The sequence below is a fragment of the Pongo pygmaeus genome, chromosome 1 (genome assembly GCF_028885625.2).
Source record: "Pongo pygmaeus isolate AG05252 chromosome 1, NHGRI_mPonPyg2-v2.0_pri, whole genome shotgun sequence".
NCBI lineage: Eukaryota > Metazoa > Chordata > Mammalia > Primates > Hominidae > Pongo > Pongo pygmaeus.
In genome coordinates, this window is record NC_072373.2 from 140,955,349 (window position 1) to 140,976,323 (window position 20,975).

Genomic DNA, 20,975 nt, shown 5'->3' on the forward strand with positions numbered 1-20,975 from the left:
CCAGCACTTCAGGAGGACAAGGCAGGACAATCACTTGAGACCAGGAGTTGGAGACCAGCCTCACAACATAATGAGACTTCATATCTAACACACACACACACACACACACACACACACACACACACACACACAAAAGCTGGTATGATGCCTCATTTGTAGTCCCACCTATTCAGAAGGCTGAGGCAAAAGGATAACTTAAGCCCAGAAGTTTCAGGTTAGAGTGAACTATGATTATGTCACTGCACTCCGGCTTGGACAACAGAGCAAGAACTCGTCTCTAAAAAATAAACAAATACAAAATAAGAATACAATGGTATGATTCATATAAAGAAGTTATCACTGTGTCTGTATCAAGTGTGCAATAAATGAGGGTTACCTTCATCATTATTTATTATTTATTAAATATTAAGAGTCAGGACCTGGGTTAGGTGCTGATAATTCAAAAGTATATAAGACATAGATATTCCCTCAGGGCACTTAACGGTGCTCAAGCTAATATTCAAGGTAATTGGACCTAAGAAAATATTATATGAGACTTTCTCATCCACATGCTTCTCAAACTGGCCCACAAACATGAAATAAATAGCACTATTTTAAATGACCCAATGAAGGGGTTTTTAAAACTTAATATAGCAAGCAGTCTCTAAGATCTTTTCCAATAATAAAATGGGAAGTTCCTGGTTGAGAAATCATGACAAACCCTCTTACTAGCACAGCTGTCAACAATTCCTTTTATGGTGAATGAGTCACTGCTTTAGTTGATACTTTCTGTTTCGTATTAGTCCATTTCTTTGCAGAGGTTACCTCTTTTTCTTGTCTCTCGTCAGGTCTCTGACATTGACAGAGCCTGGACGTTGGAGGAAGCCCCAGGACGTTGGAGGGGTAAAGTAAAACTCCACAGTTACTGTGAGAGAAAAAAGAGGGAGAAAGCAGTGCAGCCAAACTCAGAAGAAAAGAGAGGAGGAAAAGGATTCGACTTTCACATTGGAACAACCTTCTTTCCAACGCTAAAGGATCTCTGATCTGGGTAAGACTGGGGCAGGGGTGGGAAAATATTTACCAGGGTTCATCAGTTTTATCTAAATTGACCATTCCCACGATAGGCCGCAGCTGAGCTTGCTGTGGGACACAAGTCCACATACTATCCTGGCCCTATCAAGTGGCTGCAGGTTCCTTAGTGCTCTCTGCTCCTGCTGTGAACTAGTCTCCAGCAGAGGTGGAGCCTACATAGAGAGATGGGAATGTTTCTAAATTGTTATTTCTTTCTTGACACCATCTTAAATTAACTTTATCATTATTAGTATCTGCTTAATAAAGTTAGGGCTCCATCACATTCATTACTGCCACTTGTAGAGCTCTAGGTAAATGAAGGTAGGCAACTTGGGATCTGCAAAGAGAGGGAACAAGTTATTATAATTAGGGAGCTTATACAATCTTTGTGCAGCTACTTTTCTGAGTCAGTCATTGATTGATTCCCATTTTAAGGTGGTGTACATCATGCTATAAAATGAAACAGAAGTCTTGCCAGAAGTGTCTGTGAGCCATTGCTGTAAGAGAAAATGGGTCCTGACCACAGAAAAATAAAGTTTTTTTGCCATTGTCCGCTGAAGGGATGGGAAACAGATAATTAGATATAAGCCTTCATCAGAGCAAGTCAGAAGTAATCGGGTCCAAATTATAAACAAAGCACTCTTTATTATAGAAGAAGGAAAACTGTAATGCTTACAGTCTATGATTGTATGTTAAAGAAATTATAAATGTTATATCATGATCATTTTAAGTTACAGGGATTGAGACATTCAAGGCAAAAATACAAATTAAGATGTTACTACAGGTAGGCTTTTTGTTCATTTTAAATTTACAAAATTATCAAATTATCAAGGCCTGGTTAAACAGGATATGCCTACAATTGTGTATATACTGCTCTCCATGAAGCAGAAGTCAGAAAAAAACAAGCCCTGGTTCATCAGAGAATGTTTCCTGATGCTGGCTTCATTACCTGAAATAATTGAAAGCAATATGCAAACTGATATACATGCAGGTAATAAAGAATCAGTCTTAAAACAGAGAGGTTAAAATCTGGTAACATAATTGAGTAAAAAATCAGCAAATTTTCTACATGTCAGATTTGAGATACCAAGCTTGAGTAAATAACAGGTGAATGCTGATTCACAGCAAATATTAAGAACAAGTGATGTCCTGTGGTAGCTCAAAGGGCTTCCTGCATAGTGACAGGAAGAAGCCACTGGGTAACCTGAGTCCCACAGTCTGACCAGACCCTGTCCATAGCCGGGCTTGGAAGAAATCAGGACCAAGGCTGGGTTAGAATGGTATCTATGTTTCAAAGTATGGAGATATGTATGACACAAGATTCCCCAGGTAAAAGTTCCTATTACTGTGTACATGAGCTTAGCAAGCTCAGCTTTGCTCAGTCCAAATATCTAAATGTGAATGTGAAAAGTTTCCAAAGAAAATTTTGTAATTAAGTCAGAAAATGTGACATATCTAGAAAAAAAATCCATTTTCTGAACAGTGAGATACAAGATGATCTGGTGGGAATTCAACCTGGTACATCCTTCTGGAGAGGAACTTGGCAATATCCAACAAAATAAAATGCTCTTACCTTTTGACCTGGCAATCTCACTTATAGGATGCTATCCTAAAGTTACTCCTATAGCAATATAAAAATATACACTCACAAGGTTAGCAGAGGTTTTCATTGCAGCATTGTTTTTAATTGCTGAATATTAGAAACAATCTAAATGTCTATACCTAAAAGAACGGTTGAATAAACTGTGGTATGTCCACATAAATGGAGTAGATGCCTGTCAAAAGAATTGAGAAATCTTCCTATGAACTGGTATGGAAAGACTCCCATATTTCTATGTGATGTGATCTTTATGTTGGAAAATGTGAATAAGAAAATATACATGTATATGCTCATTAATGAAAAAAAATGTCCAAGAAAGGTAAGCTAGAAACTAACAAGATTGGATATCTATGGAGGATAAGTGAGCATGAAGTGGAAAGAATAGAAAGACAGATGGAATGGGAACGCAGTGCCAAGATGAAGGAAAAGTGACACTTCTCTGACTACAGCTTGTTGTAAAGCTCTGACTTTCAGAACTCTGATATTTCGCATACTCAAAAATAAATGCATACTTAAAATCAACCAACAAATGAACCTAACTATATTACAAATAAATAATTTAACTACATCAAAGAGAATGGAGAAGGAAAAAGTAGTCTAAGCAATTTTGGAATACAGTGTTTTGACTGTATGTGTAAGACCAAAGACAAGAAGAACTTTTAACTAATAGTGCACTCTAGTTAGCAAATTTATCTTTCAAACACTTATGAGTTAGTAACTTTAAAACAAATTATATGTACTAGAATTGAGCAAATAACTAAATTTATTATGTATAATGACACACTCAGAGAAAAGGTTTTAAAAACAAGGGGAAAACATGAATAAGTTTTGTTTTGTTGAATTGGAATTAGAAATATCAGAAGAAACTTAAGCTTATATATAGAAACGGATAAATGAGAAATAAATGTAGATGTGTGTATTCATGTGCTGGTATACAAACACAGATTTCTTAACTTTCCCCCTGAGAGGGCCTAGAAGTAATGACTACACCTAGTGTGATAATCTTGTTGTCTATCTACCATTATCCAATGAAAGCAACCAGAGCCCTTGGGAGAAATGGTCCATTCTAAGGCTGAAGCAGAAAAAATATTAGATAAGCCTGGCATATATTGTAATGCCAGAAGGAAAGATGCACTGAAAATATGATGGAAGCATGTCCATAGAACCTGGTCTATAGCTTGAAGGAGCTCTCAGTGAACTAATCTGGGACGAGTTGAGCAATGAGATAAATAGTGATAGTAAAGTGTTACCCGTATGATAAAATAAATATCTATAGATCTACACTGATACAACTAAATGATTAAATAAGTAAATAAAATAAATAGAGGAGAAAGGGCAGTTCTTGCTCACATTAGAACTCTAATAAATGTAGAAGGAATGAAAATAGAAAATTACTTTCAGTCAAACATCACAGTATGTTATAAGCAAGAATTATCAACAAATGCTAAAAATCGTGACTGAAAAAATTATGGAAGTATGATGAATCTTTATTTGCATAGTCTTCAAACTGTCTCTTCAAATGGTACTTTTTAGTGACAAAATGGTACATAACACTTTGTGGTAGAGAAGCCTGGCAGAGAACACCTTAACCAAGTGATCAAAGTTAAGGTCACAGCACCAGAAAAAGTCATGTCAACATCATGAATCCCTTAATACAAGACACTGAAAATGGCAGAACATCACTTTGGTGACATTTGCAAAAAAAATACATAACTTCAATCTAATAATAAGGAAACATCAAAAAACCCAAATTGAGGGATATTCTACATAATCATAGGCCAGTCAACTTCTAAAATGTCAAAGACATGAAAGACAAGGAAAGAATAAGGAACTATCAAAGATGCAAGGAAAATACAGAAACATAATGACTAAATGCAATGAGGAATCCTGGATTGGATCATGGAGCAGAAGGACATTAGTGGGAAACTGGTGAAATGTGAATAAGGAGTGTAGATTAGTTATCACTGTACCAATGTTAAAATCCTTGTTCTATGGTTATGTAAAATTTTAACTTTAGGGGAAATGATATATGGGAACTTTCCATACCCATTGTACATCTTTTCTGTAAGTCTATTTCAAAATAAAGTTATTTTTAAAGAAAGCTAGTGAACCAATTTGTAAGACAGCCTTAAAGAGAAACCAGGCTTTAAAAAACATATATGAAAAAATGTTCAAGCATAGAAAACAAAAATTTAATCCATATTGTAAAGTTCAGCATAGCTAGCTACCTAAAAACTGCTTTCCATTTCATCTTTTTCCTTGCACACAAGGGAACAACACCCTGGACATGGCTCCAGAGATTGACTTGCCGGGCCCAATGAGCCTCATTGATAACACTAAAGGGCAGCTGGTGGTGAATCCAGAAGCTCTGAAGATCCTATCTGCGATTACGCAGCCTGTGGTGGTGGTGGCGATTGTGGGCCTCTATCGCACAGGCAAATCCTACCTGATGAACAAGCTGGCTGGGAAGAAAAACGGTGAGTGACACCAGCAAAGCTCTAAGCCCCTTCTGTCCATACACACAGCAAACATCCAGCTTAGGGATGTGAGAATAGAACGAGATGAGAATGAATGTTGAAAGCTAACTTTCAGTCCATTAATGGTCTCTTTACATTGACTTTGGAGGATTACAGTCAACTGACTCTTCCCACTTTACTTTTATTTTATACCAAGAGTATAAATGTGCCTTTCTGGAAGGAACACAATGTTAATAAAGAAAATTAACTTCTATAATAACGACTTATAAAACATTTATTAAAATGTTCATGTAGTGACAGCAAGCTTTCAATGAACTTTAAGAAAAAATGAATGTTTCAGTGTGTATTAGATATCTAATTTTCCTATTTCCAGGACTGTAATTAAGATTTATGCCAGTTGTATTTTCTTTTATCTCTTTTAACTTCAATTATGTTAACTTTTATCTCAATTTCCAGAAACACCTACTAAGTAATCTCTTTTCCCTTTTATCCTCTCCTTCTTCTGCAGGCTTCTCTCTAGGCTCCACAGTGAAGTCTCACACCAAGGGAATCTGGATGTGGTGTGTGCCTCATCCCAAGAAGCCAGAACACACCCTAGTTCTGCTTGACACTGAGGGCCTGGGAGATATAGAGAAGGTAAAAAAATAAATATTTTAAAAATTTCACTTAGGTAGATTAAAATCTACATAAACCAGGTCAGATCAATAACCCTCTTTGCACAATCACTCCTACTCCTTGATTTAGGGCTCTAGTTAATTATATTTATATATTATTTTTTAAAATTTGTGTGGTATAAGCATTCAGAGTGCACAACAAGTTCAATTGATTAATTATGGGCAAACCTATGAAATAATGGCTAATGATATTTTCAGTTATTTTTCTTTCATATTATAGTAAAATGTTTTGGTGAGGCTGCTGAAGGCGCTTATAAACTTCAGTAGACATTTTACAAACATGTCTGACTTTTTACAGTGGGATCCCACAAAGGTAGTAAAAACATTCACATCCACAGCAGCACCAGTAGAAAGAGAAGCAAAGTGTAAAATCTAATGATAACATCTTTGCTCATTAAGGATAATATATTACTACTCTTATAAATCTTAGACATAGAAAGCTTTTATTAAAGGAGCTTATTTTAACTACTGTGTAAAAAACATCTTACTATGATGTGCCATGGAAATGGAATAGGGTTATAAACTAAGTTTAGGATACCAGTTTGAATTTTAGTAGCTGATCAAAATAGCTTCTGCTACCAAGTGCTCATATGTTTCCTGCTGACATATATTTATATATAACACCTTAAATTATACATCATAAATATTATAAATTTGTTCTACAGGTAGAAAAAAAATACTGCATAAGGAAGTGAGTTACCTAAGTTTTCACAACTAATGAGAGACAGAGTTGGAGTTCAGTCAGTCTTCAGCTATCTGAATTGATTGTACATTCTGCTAGTCATTCTTCTGTGTGGCTTCTACAATGACTTACAGGGTGACAATGAGAATGATTCCTGGATCTTTGCCTTGGCCATCCTCCTGAGCAGCACCTTCGTGTACAATAGCATGGGAACCATCAACCAGCAGGCCATGGACCAACTTCAGTATCCTTTTTTGTGGTCCAGAACAGCAGTAAACCTAGAAAATAACAGCTTCATTTTTTCACCAAGTACAGAGGCAGACAGACAGGTACTGAAGAATTCGTAAGTCCTCTCTTTAATAAATCTCATTATGCTGAACATCTCATTCTATCTCAATCTCCATCTGAACTTCAAGTCTTCCCAGTTACATGTATCCTTAGATACTCAGCCACCCAAGACTCTGTATATCCTCTATCTGACTTAATCTCCTATCCCTGTCCAAACCCTCAATGTCCTCTAGAACTCATGGTCTCACTTCTGCAACTCTCTATATTCTTATCATCTGCTCTAAGTGTTGCCTTCTAACTGATACCTAGCTATACACTATAGATACTATTTCTCCTACAGACCTCCACAGTGGTCTTATGTGATGACTATTTTTTATCCCATACCTTGCATATCATAAGTGTAAGAGATGAGTTAGGTATCCTCCTTGCTCCATATTAGAGTTATGGACATTTTCTCATTCCTTTACCATTAAAAAGAGAATCTTCTTTAATATATATGCCCTCAGACTACACCACTATTCTTTGTTGCAATTATCTAGCAATGTTCCAATAAATACATCCTTCATTCATTAAAGATTTTAGCTCCTAGTGTCTTTTTAGAGAATAGCAACCAATAGACAATTATTTAACACCCTGGTGTCTCAGTTCCATCACCTTATTGGAACTCTCCACCCTTATTGTCATTCTCCACTCTCACACATTACTTAACCTAGTTCATTATCAATGACCTCACCATTTCCATTAGCTTAGTTTCAAGCGTTATACTGAATTAGATTTCATCAAGATCACCTTCATATTCCTATATGTAATGCACAGTTCTCACCTCATTTGATCTTCCAATCTTCCATAAGCCTTTTATTTCTCTAGGAGCATTTCATAAATTTGATCCCTTCCACCTTTCTGAAATACTTGTTTCACTTGGAATTGGTTCCTATTAGAATACCACATTTCCTAATTTTCCACCTTCCTTATTGGTAGACTTTTTCAGATTATTTTACTCTATCCTCTTTCTCCTTTTAGCCTCTAAATATTATAACACTTCAGTTCTTGTGCCTCTTTTCTTTTTCTACTTTCAGTCCTCAGATGATCACATCCAGCTTCAAGGCTTTCAGTAGCACCAATATGTTTATCACCATCAAATCTGTATTCCGAAGCATGAGCAAATTCAAACTTTTGTATCCAGCTTCTGATGCAACATCTCCATTCAGATGTGTAAGAGACATCTTGAGCCTAAAGTGTACAGAACAAAACTTAATTTTCCTGTCCAAAACAACTCCTTCCCAGTCTTTCTAATCACAATAAATTCCCACATCATTCATAGAAGTGCTCAGATCAAGAACTTAGGAATCATCTTGGATGATTCCATTCCTTATGTTTTGGAAATTATTAATCATCAAACTCCTTCAGTTCTACTATCAAAGTTATTTCTCTAGACTAGCCAATTCTCACTACTTCCTCCATTGCCTCTCATCTTGGTTATCTTTTCAACTACCTAATTGTTTTTTGTATTAGTTTTGTTTGTTTGTTTGTTTGTTTGTTTTTGCATACACACTTGACTCACAGATGCAATGCCAGCCAGTATGATTTAAAAAAAAAAAACCATACTATATCCTCTCTTCACTTAATACCCACCAATGACTTCCCATTAACTTTCTATTAAATTTCAAACTTCTTACTTTGGTTTACAGAGCTTGCATATCCCAACCTCTATTTATTTTAAGGCTTCTGCCCTACCACACTGGATTTCTTGATATATGTTGTACACACTCAGTAATTTCCTATCTAAGGGGCTTGCAGGGTCTGTGATCTCTGTCTGCAATGTTCCTTCGATAGATTTGTACATGATTGGTTTCTTCAATTCATTCAGATCACTGCTCAACTACAATGTCAGAGATAATTTACCTGGAAAACTACATAAATCAGCACCACATGCAGATACACACGGTTATTCTCTGCCTTCCTTATTGGTAGATTTGGGAGACACCAGAGTATTAGATGAAAGTCTACTGGTTGCTAGTTTCTAAAAATACACTAGGAGCTAGTTGCCCAGTTCATTTTCCTTCAAGACAATTGTTATCAATACCTGATAATTTATTATATTTTTGTTTACCTGTTCATTGTTTGTCTCCATCATTAGAATGTAAGCTCTATAATGGTAGCATTGTCTCATTCATTACAGCGTTCTTAGTCCCTGGGGCAGTGCTTGGTTCATAGTAGGTGCTCAATAAATGTTTATGAGTGAATGAATTCTGTAAATAAATGTTTGTGAATGAATGAATGAATGAGCTAATAAAAAGAAACCAAATTATTTTAGGTAAGCATTAGGATAAAATGTAGTATAAAGAGTGGCATTTTCTGTAGTTTTCTTAATTTAGCATCTCAGCTATGTGACAGAGCTGACAGATCGAATCAAGGCAAACTCCTCACCTGGTAACAATTCTGTAGATGACTCAGCTGACTTTGTGAGCTTTTTTCCAGCATTTGTGTGGACTCTCAGAGATTTCACCCTGGAACTGGAAGTAGATGGAGAACCCATCACTGCTGATGACTACCTGGAGCTTTCGCTAAAGCTAAGAAAAGGTTACTGGGTCTGATGGTTGGTTGGGTAACAAATAGAGAGCAAATAATATCAAAATAACCATTTCTGTGTAGTGCTAAAAATTATAATTTTTAACTGTATTTTCCTGACTGTTCTGCTAGAGGAAATGGAAACATTGCTTGACTTTATCAGTTGGAACCAATTTTAAATTGCATTACCTACCTCTTCTTGGAGACTTTCCTTTCTCTACCCCTTTAATTTTTTATTCCTTCTTCCTAATTAATTTCCTCCTTACATGGGCTTTGTGAAAATTATAAAATTGAAAGATCATATTTGAAGTAATTAATTTTAAGTTTTACTACTTCTAATTTTCATTCCTGTAGGTACTGACAAAAAAAGTAAAAGCTTTAATGATCCTCGGTTGTGCATCCGAAAGTTCTTCCCCAAGAGGAAGTGCTTCGTCTTCGATTGGCCCGCTCCTAGGAAGTACCTTGCTCACCTAGAGCAGCTAAAAGAGGAAGAGCTGAACCCTGATTTCATAGAACAAGTTGCAGAATTTTGTTCCTACATCCTCAGCCATTCCAATGTCAAGACTCTTTCAGGTGGCATTCCAGTCAATGGGCCTCGTGAGTCACTCTCTCTACCCACTTCCTACCTGGACTTTCTCCTTCTGCCCATTGTAGAGGATAAAATGGAAAGCATAAGGGTCACTTCTGACAAATGCATAGTCTATTGATGGCAAGGAAAATACAACATGAAAATCACATTATAAACTTTACATGAAAACTAAAACTATAGTATCATCTCATATTCCTTGCAAGGAGAAAAAAAGAAAAGAACTAGAATTGAATTCTGTTATGGTAAACTTCTCCACCAACTTCTCAGCTCCCTCTTTATCAAATAAACATCTAGGATACATATACTGACCAACAAAGAAAAAAGCAAATACTATATGTGAGACTTTGCCACTAACTAACTGCAGTACAATTTTCTTGTTCAGCAATTCTAAAATATTTAGGGAATGCCTATAATGTAATGTACCAACCACTGAGTATAATGATGGATAAAAGAAATGTGACTTTTATCCTCATTCCAGCATAATAGGAGCAAAAGATACTTCTGTAAAAAGTAAAAAAAAAAAAAAAAGTATAATGATAAATAGTGGTTAACACAATGCATAAAAATAATAGACTGCTATGAAAGAGTAAAGGGAGAGGCAGGGAGATATAATTTAGAGTGTGAGAGAATGCTTGTCTGTGAAAATCACATGTAAGATGAGAACTTAAAAATGATTGAGTTGGCTGGGCACGGTGGCTAATGCCTATAATCCCAGCACTTTGGGAGGCTGAGGTGGGTGAATCACTTTGAGCTCAGGAGTTTGAGACCAGCCTGGGCAACATGGGGAAACCCTTCCTCTACTAAAAACACAAAAATTAATCAGGCATGGTGGCTCACACCTGTAATCCCAGCTACTCAGGTGGCTGAGTCTGAAGGATCACTTGAGCCTGGGAGGCAGAGGTTGCGGTGAGCCGAGACTGTACCACCGCACTCCAGCCTGGGAGACAGAGTGAGACCCTGTCTCCTATATATATATATATAAAATAAATGGTTAAGAGCTAACCAAAGCACATAGAGGAATAGCTTTATAGCAAATAATGTAATGTGGAAATGCCTAGGGCAGGAAAGAACTTTGCAAATTCAAGAAAATAGAACACAGGAGGCTCATGCCTGTAATCCCAGCACTTTGGGAGGCCAAGGTGGGAGAATTCCTTGAGCCTGGGAGTTTAAGTTTAAGACCAGCCTGGGAAAAGTAGCAAGACCTCATCATTATGAAAAAATTAAAAATCAGCCAAGTGCAGTGGTGCTTGCCCCGAGTCCTAGCTACTCAGAACACTGAGGCAGGAGGACCCAGCGTGAGCACAGGAGTTCAAGGCTATGGCGAGCTATGATCATGCCCTGCACTTCAGCTTGGGTGACAGACCAGAATTCCATCTCAATTTTTTAAACGAAAATAGAAGAAAGACAGGTGATTGGAACAAGAGTAGACTGAATAAGAGTGGTGTCATAATTGGAGAGGTATAAAGGGGTCAGGTCTTGAAAGGACTGGCAGAGGACTTTGAGGAGATTAGAGTTTGTCTAAGCTCTAGAGAAGATCTTGAAGAATTTTTGGCAGTGAGGTAAGGTTATCTAATTTATGTTTATACATATCTTTCTGAATATTTTGTAGATAATTTGTTGGAGTAGTGAAAGGGAGGGAATGAGAGGATGGATGCTATTTGCAGTGGTTGAGCAATAAATGGGCATTGGTTTAGTCTCAGATTATGACAGTGAAAATGGTGAAAATGGACAAGATCCAAACATACTTTGGATATTAAATCCAAAAGGCCTGTTGATAGAGGGAATATGGATTTATGAAGGGAATAAGAAGGAAATGCCAAGCCTGTCTCCAGAGTTTCGAGTTTAGCAATTGCTTGAATGGCTGTGTTATTTAATGAGATAGTAGCATCAGGAGGAGAAATAGTTTTTCAGAGTGGATGAAGTTTTGATATTTAGATTATTTGAGTTTCTTCTGATTTATGCAGTAAGGAATATAAGATAGGCATTAAAAATAAGGTGCAAAACTTATTTTTAATCCAAAGCTTAAAAGAAATGTCAAAGCAGGAAACAAAATACACCAGCCATCCATACAGATGGTACTTAAAACTGCAGAGAGATGAGAAGGTCCAGGATTGAGTCAAAAAGAATCATCTCTTGTTGTGTGACCAACCACTCCAGTTTGCCTAAGATGAGGTTTTCCTGGCATGTGAGACTTTCAGTGCTACACCCAGCAAAGCCCTGGCAAACTCGATGAGTTGATTACCCTATCTGTAGTTTTGATGAGAGAATATCTAAGAAGACATGTTTACCTTAGCCAGACACCAGACTAGTGACTAGTGGTCTGCACCACTAAAATTAATAAAAATAAAAAGGCTAAGTTTTCTCATTGACTTTTTTCATAAATTAGGAGTGAAGAGAGAAAGGGAATAGAGGGAGAGGTGAGAGAAAAGAAACGTAAGAAAACACATTGACCTAGTATCTCAGCCCCAAAATATCCTAACCTATTCATTTCAATATCTTCCTTTTGGGTGAAGGAAATAGGAAAGAGCAACTTCAATTTCCTCTGTGATTAGAGGTTAACAAATTATTCCATTACTATTCTTTATCCAAAACTTATTTAAAAGTATTATTTGTGACACTCACTTGAAAAGCACACAAAATATTCTGTCCCACCAACTGATAGTCACATTTTTTTAAAAATTCCCTTTTGCAGGTCTAGAGAGCCTGGTGCTGACCTATGTCAACACCATCAGCAGTGGGGATCTGCCCTGCATGGAGAACGCAGTCCTGGCCTTGGCCCAGATAGAGAACTCAGCTGCAGTGGAAAAGGCTATTGCCCACTATGAACAGCAGATGGGCCAGAAGGTGCAGCTGCCCACGGAAACCCTCCAGGAGCTGCTAGACCTGCACAGGGACAGTGAGAGAGAGGCCATTGAAGTCTTCATGAAGAACTCTTTCAAGGATGTGGACCAAATGTTCCAGAGGAAATTAGGGGTATATTTGGTGTTCTAGGTCATGAGAGGCAGAAAAATATGGGCCCTTCGTGGGAAAATAATTCTTTCTAGACCCCAAAATAGTTACACTCAGTTATGTGTACATATTTGAAATAATCATTAAAAGACTAGAATGTGCATAGCCTTAGACCTTTAAAAAAAGACACCTAATTTTTTTACAAAAATTTGCTTTTGTTAGTTTTTCCTTTCTGGGTCCCATATTTTAAGAAAGTAAGTAGATGGTACAACTGCATTGTTAAAGACTATTTTAACTTATTTTGTCCTTTTAAATTAAAAAATACATTGTTTTTATGTTCTCTGGTAATTATCAGTGGGGACTAAATTATTTTTAAATAACCCTAATAATTTTTTTTAATGTGAGCCAATGGTAAAATATTCAGAAAGCCAAGAAAGAAATTAATTATATAAATTTTATTAGCGAATATTTTTAATGTCTGCCTCATTCCAAGTGAACGAAGTATTTTTGAATGCAGAATGACCACTTGACAAATGAAAGTCCTTTCCCTAGCTAGGAAGGCGGGATCTTATAAATGATACGTTGCTACAGTCAGAGGTTCTGGTGAAGCTAGATAGCCGATGTCAGCAGTTTTCACCCTTCCAACCTAAGGAGGAAAGAGAAAGCTTCATAGTTAAGTTATCTTAAGTGATTTAATGTAGATAAATGTGCTGTTCTATGAGACTTTCTAAATACTGAAAATACCTATGGCACAATCTTCATTACTTTCATTAGCCCTATGTTGAGAAAATACACAAAAATATTCTTATATTAAAGAATGTACTAAATAATCATGTACTCCTTACTGAGCACTTCTAAAAAGTCCCTGGGCTTAATACTTTACATCACCTCATATAACCCTGCAGAGAAATCTATGAGATGGGTATTGTTCCTCTGCTGTACAGACAAGGAATCCTCAGTTCACAAAGACTGAGTGTCACAAGCCACAGTGTAGTGGATCCGGGAACTCCAGGCAGGCTGCCTGACTCCAGTGTTTGTGCTCAGAACTATTCCTGAAATGAGAGAGTTGGAAAGATAAAAGTTTCATATGAAATAGTGAATGTGCTTTGAGAATCATTCTCTGAAACAGGAAAACTGGGAGAAAGGAGCTTTAGGAAATCACAAACAAAGAAGTAGATAAATTTCTGCAATCAGCACAACTTAGGGATATTCTAGGATCTAACAGCAAGGTGAGGAGCATGGCCCTATTTAGAGGGCCACAATTTCTGAAGGAGAAGCATTTTCCAGTCTCTACATAGTTAACATCCTCTTCATGGCTTTACTGAAACATCTGTGCTCTTTTGTCACTTCACAGGCCCAGTTGGAAGCAAGGCGGGATGACTTTTGTAAGCAGAATTCGAAAGCATCATCAGATCGTTGCATGGCTTTACTTCAGGATATATTTGGCCCTTTAGAAGAAGATGTCAAGCAGGGAACATTTTCTAAACCAGGAGGTTACCGTCTCTTTACTCAGAAGCTGCAGGAGCTGAAGAATAAGTACTACCAGGTGCCAAGGAAGGGGATACAGGTAAACTACACAGTGGGTACCATTTCTTGGGACTCGCTGAGGGGATGCTTTTAAAGCCCACTGGGAAGAAGGTAAATGGCACTGCGACTGATGCCTAGGGCCTCTGCCTTTCATTTTTCCATTTACACATTCATTCAATAAGAGAGCCCACCATAATAGGAATTCCTCCTCAGAAGCACAGATGTAGCCCTCAAAAAAAGGTTTATCGAATTGACTCATTTATTTATTCATCTAGTCATTCAACAATTATTTATTTTGACCTAACTGTATGCCAGGAACTTGTCAAGTTTCTGGGGATACAGCAGTTAAAAAAAAAAAAGATCAAGCTCTGTCAAAGTACACACAGGCAATTAGCAAATTATAGCTTATGAACAAATAATAATAACAGTTAACATTTATATTGCACTTACTGTGTTCCAGGAACTGGGCTGAGAGCCTTATTCATTTAAAACTCAGATCAATTCTATAAAATATGTATTACTAATATCCCAAATTTGTAATTTTTTAATTTTTTTACTTTTGTGGGTACATAGGGTACATAGTAGGTGTATATACTTATGGGGTACATGAGATATTTTGATACAAGTATGAAATGCACAATAATCACATCATGGAAAATGGGGTATTTGTCGACTCAGGTATTTATCCTTTGTGTTACAAACAATCCAATTACACTTTTTTAGTTATCTTAAAGTGTACCATTAAATTATTATTGACTATAGTCACCCTTTTGTGCCATCAAGTTTTATGCTATCAAGTATGTTGTGCTATACTTCATTTTATTCATTCTTTCTACTTATTTTTACCCATTAACCATCCCCACCTCCCTCCCCCCACCACCCCACTACCTCTCTCAGCCTCTGACAACCATCCTTCTACTCTCTATCTTCATGAATTCAATTGTTTTGATTTTCAAATCCCACAAATAAGTGAGAACATGCGATGGTTTTCTTTCTGTGCCTGGCTTATTTCATTTAGCATGATGACCTCCAGTTCCATGTTCTTGCAAACAACAAATCTTATTTTTGTTTATCAGTTCTAATAGTTTTTTGGTGTGGAATCTTTAGATTTTTCCAAATATAAGATCATATCATCTGCAATAAAGAAGAGTTTGTCTTCTTCATTTCCAACTTGGATGCCCTTTATTTCTTTCTCTTTACTGATTGCTCTCGCTAGTATTTCCAATAGTATGGCAAATAACAGTGGTAAATGTAGACATCTTTGTTGTATTCCAGATGTTAGAGGAAAGTATTTTTGTTGTTCTTCCCATTCAGTATGATAATAGCTGTGAGTCTGTCATATATGGATTTTATTATGTTGGGGTATGTTCCACCTATACCCAGTTTTTTTAATGTTTTATTAATGAAGGGATATTGAATGTTATCAAATGTTTTTTCAGCTTGAATTGAAATTATCATATGGTTTTTGTCCATTCTGTTGATAGAATTTATCACATTGATTGATTTGCATATGTTGAGCCATCCTTGCATCCCAGGGATGAATCCCACTTGGTCATGATGAGTGATCCTTTTAATGTATTGTTGAATTTGGTTTGCTAGTACTTTATTGAGGATTTTTGCATCAATTTTCATTAGAGATATTGTAGAGTTTTTAAAATTATCTCATTTCATATAGGTTTTTGGGGAACAGGTGGTGTTTGGTTACATGAATAAGTTCTTTAGTGGTGATTTCTGAGATTTTGGTGTACACTGTACCCAGTGTGTAGTCTTTTATCCCTTGCCCCCGCCCCACCCTTTCCCACAAGTCCCCAAAGTCCACTGTATCATTCTTATGCCTTTGTGGCCTCATATAATAGCATATCTCCAATTTATGTGTGAGAACATAGGATGTTTGGTTTTCCATTCCTGAGTTACTTCACTTAGAATAATAGTCTCCAGTTCCATCCAGGTTGCTATGGATGCCATCGTCTTTTTCCTCTTTATGGCTGAGTAGTATTCCATGGTGTGTGTGTGTGGGTATTATATGCTTTACATATATATGAAAAAATTTTTTATCCACTCATTAATTGGTGGGCATTTGGGCTCATTCCATATTTTTACAATTGCGAATTGTGCTGCTATAAACATGCGTATGCAAGTATCTTTTTTGTGTAATGACTTATTTTCCTCTGGGTAGATACCCAGTGGTGGGATTGCTGGCTCTAACCCACAATCACTCTTTCTTCATTCTACCTTTCTCTGTATAACCAGGCCAAAGAGGTGCTGAAAAAATACTTGGAGTCCAAGGAGGATGTGGCTGATGCACTTCTACAGACTGATCAGTCACTCTCAGAAAAAGAAAAAGCGATTGAAGGTGAGAACAGCTGAAAACACTCTACATGGTCGGAAAGCTCTCAAAATGTTAGTTAGCAATATTGGTCCACCTGGAATTATTATTGTAGAGAAAGAATGGCAAGTGTCATTTATAGTTCTAAGAGAGTTTTCTTAACTAATCTGTATGATCATTGGTTTTCTGGTTACCCAAGGCAAAATTACAAGAAGTTTTCTCAATGATGTAAGGATAAGACAAACAAAAATGAGGGAAAGGAAAAGGGAACACCTACAATTGAATATTCATATTTTTTCTGCTTATTTTTCTTCCACAGTGGAACGTGTAAAGGCTGAATCTGCAGAAGCTGCAAAGAAAATGTTGGAGGAAATACAAAAGAAGAATGAGGAGATGATGGAACAGAAAGAGAAGAGTTATCAGGAACATGTGAAACAATTGACTGAGAAGATGGAGAGGGACAGGGCCCAGTTAATGGCAGAGCAAGAGAAGACCCTCGCTCTTAAACTTCGGGTATTCAATTGCATCATCTCAATTTTCTCTCCTGGTGCCCCATATCGAAAATGAAGTATAAGGTTGAGAACCTAATGCCTCCCAAAAAACTTTCTAGCCCAGACACTACTACATTTTTCCTTCCCTAACTATTTTTATGCCAGTCATCTCTGGTTAGTAAAGATAGTAAAGACTGTTTACTTGCAGGATACAATCGCATGGAATTCTTTATTATGCTAACACTAATAAACATTGCTAGGCACTGCACAAGTATTTTACATTACGTGATCAAATTTTCCTCTAATGGCAGAGGAGCTATTAGTTTCTCATTTGCTAAATGAAGTAATTATAATTTCATGAGCAATAAGTAACTTTTCTGCATCAGACTACCTGGAGAAATATCTAGCCAGTCTTTCCTACTGAGAGGGATCCATGGGGATTTTGTTTCTGTCATGCCTGCTAAGACTTTATGTCTGGAAGCACTGTTATGAGTAGAAAGATTCCCTAACCAGGCCGGGTGCAGTGGTTCACACCTGTAATCCTAGCACTTTGGGAGGCCAACGGGGGTGGATCACCTCAGGTCGGGAGTTCAAGACCAGCCTGACCAACATGGAGAAACCCCATCTCTATCAAAAATACAAAATTAGCTGGGCATAGTGACGCATGCCTGTAATCCCAGCTACGCAGGAGGCTGAGGCAGGAGAATCGCTTGAACCTGGGAGGCGCAGGTTGCAGTGAGCCAAGATGGCGCCATTGCACTCCAGCCTGGGCAACAAGAGCCAAATTCCATCTCAAAAAAAAAAAAGAAAGAAAGATTCCCTAACCATCTACCCACTTAAGCACACTGGTTAAGTGCCCATGGTGCCAATACTTTCTTGTTCTCTGGGCTCTTTTCCACATTTACGTTTGCCCAGAAATACCCTATGGGCCACTGTAAGCCCTGATCTCCTCAATTTATTTCTGTTACCTCCGAATTTTGGAGACCTGTACTAAATTCCCTGATCAAATACTTGCCCTAGTCTTGAGTTATGTAGTAACCTACCAATTGGAAATCATCTATCTTTCATACCTTCCTAGATATATATTTAAGAGTCCATACTATATAGATCAGAAATGAACAACAACAACAAAAAGAACAAGAGAAAGTTATGGTTTTTCCAGAAATACTGTGTTGCATGAGTGCGAACGGTGAAGGGACCGAGGAATAAAATGCTGGGTCACTAATATTTTAGAAACTGTAGAACAACAACATTTTTGAAGCTAAAAAAATCATAGAAAAATTATTGGCAGGTATAGGAGACTCAGAAGAGAGTGATAGAATGGAAATTAAGGGAAGAAAGCATTTCAAAAACAAGTGTCAATAATTCTTGAAGGATCAATATAAGTACCAAAAGGGGAACTAATTTGGTGAAAATGTGTTAAGCTGGATAGGCTTAGTCTCCACTTTCCCTTTTAGGAACAGGAACGCCTTCTCAAGGAGGGATTCGAGAATGAGAGCAAGAGACTTCAAAAAGAAATACGGGATATCCAGATGAGAAGCAAATCATTGCACCCAATATGTAACATACTCTAAAAGTCCAAGGAGCAAAATTTGCCTGTCCAGCTCCCTCTCCCCAAGAAACAAGATGAATGAGCAACTTCAGAGTGTCAAACAACTGCCGTTAAACTTAACTCAAAATCATGATGCATGCATTTTTGTTGAACCATAAAATTTGCAAAGTAAAGGTTAAGTATGAGGTCAATGTTTTACCTACAGAGCAATTCAACTCATGCTTATTTATAGTACTAACTTTTAATATGATCTTTAACTAAATCCTATATTTGAAATCATACACAAGGACTCAAGAGAGATATTGTGTAACTGGGATGCATTTTCCAATGAGATATCTTGCAGTTTCTGTTCTGGGTAGATTTTTTTCTCTCATGTGCACCACCCTTCTGTATATTCAGTCCTATGCTCTTATTCGGGGATTTAACTATGGTTGTAGGATAGAGCTGAAGTGTTGTGAATATGATGAAAATGTGATGAGCTCAAACAAACCATGAGGCACAGTTGAGCATCACTCCTGCCAAGTGGTCTTTGTATGGCATGCTGGCTGCAAATAAAGGAGATCTGGAACACTTAACTAGGCTTTAAAGTACAGACAGTGCACAGTTCTCATTTGGGTGGAGGCTGCATGATCTGTGGGCACTAGCAGAGAAAGTGGTTGCCTCTGTGCAGAATGCATATATGAGTAGAAGCTCCACCTTCTCTGTCCATATAAACCCTCTAGGTAATTACTGCCCCATTACCAGGCCACCTAGATCCCTCTTCTCTAGTCTCCCTTTCTTAGTCTTTTCCCTTTCCTGAAGTTTAGAAAATAACTTCTACAATCACAGAAAGGAAAGCTTTAACTCAAACTCAAATTACTTTCCATTCTTCTGAGGACCAGGACTATAATCCTATAAAGCCTAAAACATGACTGCATTTTTCTCTTTGCCCCTCTGCTATGACATTATATCCTCAAAGCTACTCAGGGTAAATGACTTACTAGGAAAAAAAAAATGACAGATTGAAAAATCAAGAATAATTCATTAATACAAAACATTATCCTACTACAATTGTTTCAGGATGTGTATTATTCAGAGTTCTTCATGGCAAATAACAATCTGCTCAGCAATTTAAGTAAAAAGTAATTTACTTTTTAAGACCATTAGGTTGCACACCGAACTCCAGAATTGTGAGGGAGCCATACTCTACAGCTATTCCACCGAGGATAATACTACCATTGTAAAGGCATCTCATGGGAAAACAACACAGCTACCATGAACCAGCACCATGATCTCTGGATGAAATCCTGGAAGCTTCTGCAGTGTAAGCTATGAGTAAATGGATGTCACCACCTTCACATTTTCAGTAAACAAACACTCCCCTACCCCATGAAAAGTTGCATCTTTGAGCTGCTCACATCTCCAGCTAAGCCTCACAAAAGTCAATCTGCAGGGAAGAATCTAAATCATATGCCTACCCATGGGAAAGTCTGAGAATTAGAGTATTTTTATCTTCTACTTTTGGAGGAAGAAACTAATAACGTGGGAAATTTTCCTCTATGTTTAAGTCAACCAGTTTTTCCACGTAGATGTATGGAGATAAATCTTATACTAGGAATAACCTAAGACTTGAGTTAGTATTTTTGTGTACATCAGATACAACACTCTTCTCATCTTTTTTGTCATTATTTTTCAATGTTCTTTTAATTTTTCCACTGTTGTTTCATGTCATGCACTTTGTTAATATTCTTTAAGTTATTTTTAGTTTTTAACAATGATACTTAAGAAAGACTTAATAGGACTATAAAATAGGTACTCCCTATTCCCCAACCCTGGAAACACAATATAACATATTAGGTCATTTGTATTTAAGATTTATCTTGTTTATGCCTCAATTTAGTTATTGCTCTTACCTTTTAAACAGTTAATATTTTGTATCTAGTTCTGTGAAAGCAAAAAGCAACTTTATTCTTTCTTACAATTCCCCTTTTACTTAATCAGAACATTTCTTTCCTGTTTGTTCATTAGTCACTCTCAGATAAATGAATAGTCTCTTTTTCTAAATAAAAAAAATAACATTTGACCTAAATTTTTAAATCTCTTTCTGAGTTTTGATTTAAAGTTCCTCCCCTTGTATCTTGCTCCCCCTCAGATTCCACTCAGTCACACAGCCCAGGCCTGATTCAGCCTTATAGGCACACAGTGAGAAAGGAGTATGGCTTT

At 37.0% G+C, this 20,975-nt stretch overlaps 1 protein-coding gene and 1 long non-coding RNA gene across 3 annotated transcripts; one reads left to right on the forward strand and one right to left on the reverse strand.

Annotated features, from left to right (window-relative positions):
* Positions 1-750: 750 nt before the first annotated feature.
* Positions 751-20,841, forward strand: GBP2 (guanylate binding protein 2). Of its 2 annotated transcripts, none has more exons than XM_054477261.2 (11): positions 751-1,027; positions 4,921-5,127; positions 5,636-5,763; positions 6,618-6,727; positions 9,155-9,351; positions 9,694-9,936; positions 12,621-12,901; positions 14,232-14,444; positions 16,655-16,757; positions 17,050-17,243; positions 18,679-20,841. In XM_054477261.2, exons 2-11 carry the CDS (start codon positions 4,938-4,940, stop codon positions 18,793-18,795), a joined length of 1,776 nt encoding a protein of 591 aa, XP_054333236.1. In that variant the 5' UTR covers positions 751-1,027; positions 4,921-4,937; the 3' UTR covers positions 18,796-20,841. The 2 variants fall into 2 exon arrangements, with proteins under 2 accessions (XP_054333236.1, XP_054333246.1); XM_054477271.2 differs by having other exon boundaries at positions 9,694-9,912.
* LOC134738338 (uncharacterized) lies at positions 5,913-9,023 on the reverse strand. Its single transcript, XR_010124019.1, has 3 exons — positions 8,882-9,023; positions 7,595-8,001; positions 5,913-6,761 (listed from the first exon to the last, which is right to left on the reverse strand). It is a non-coding gene; the product is annotated as an uncharacterized LOC134738338 (long non-coding RNA).
* Positions 20,842-20,975: the final 134 nt, after the last annotated feature.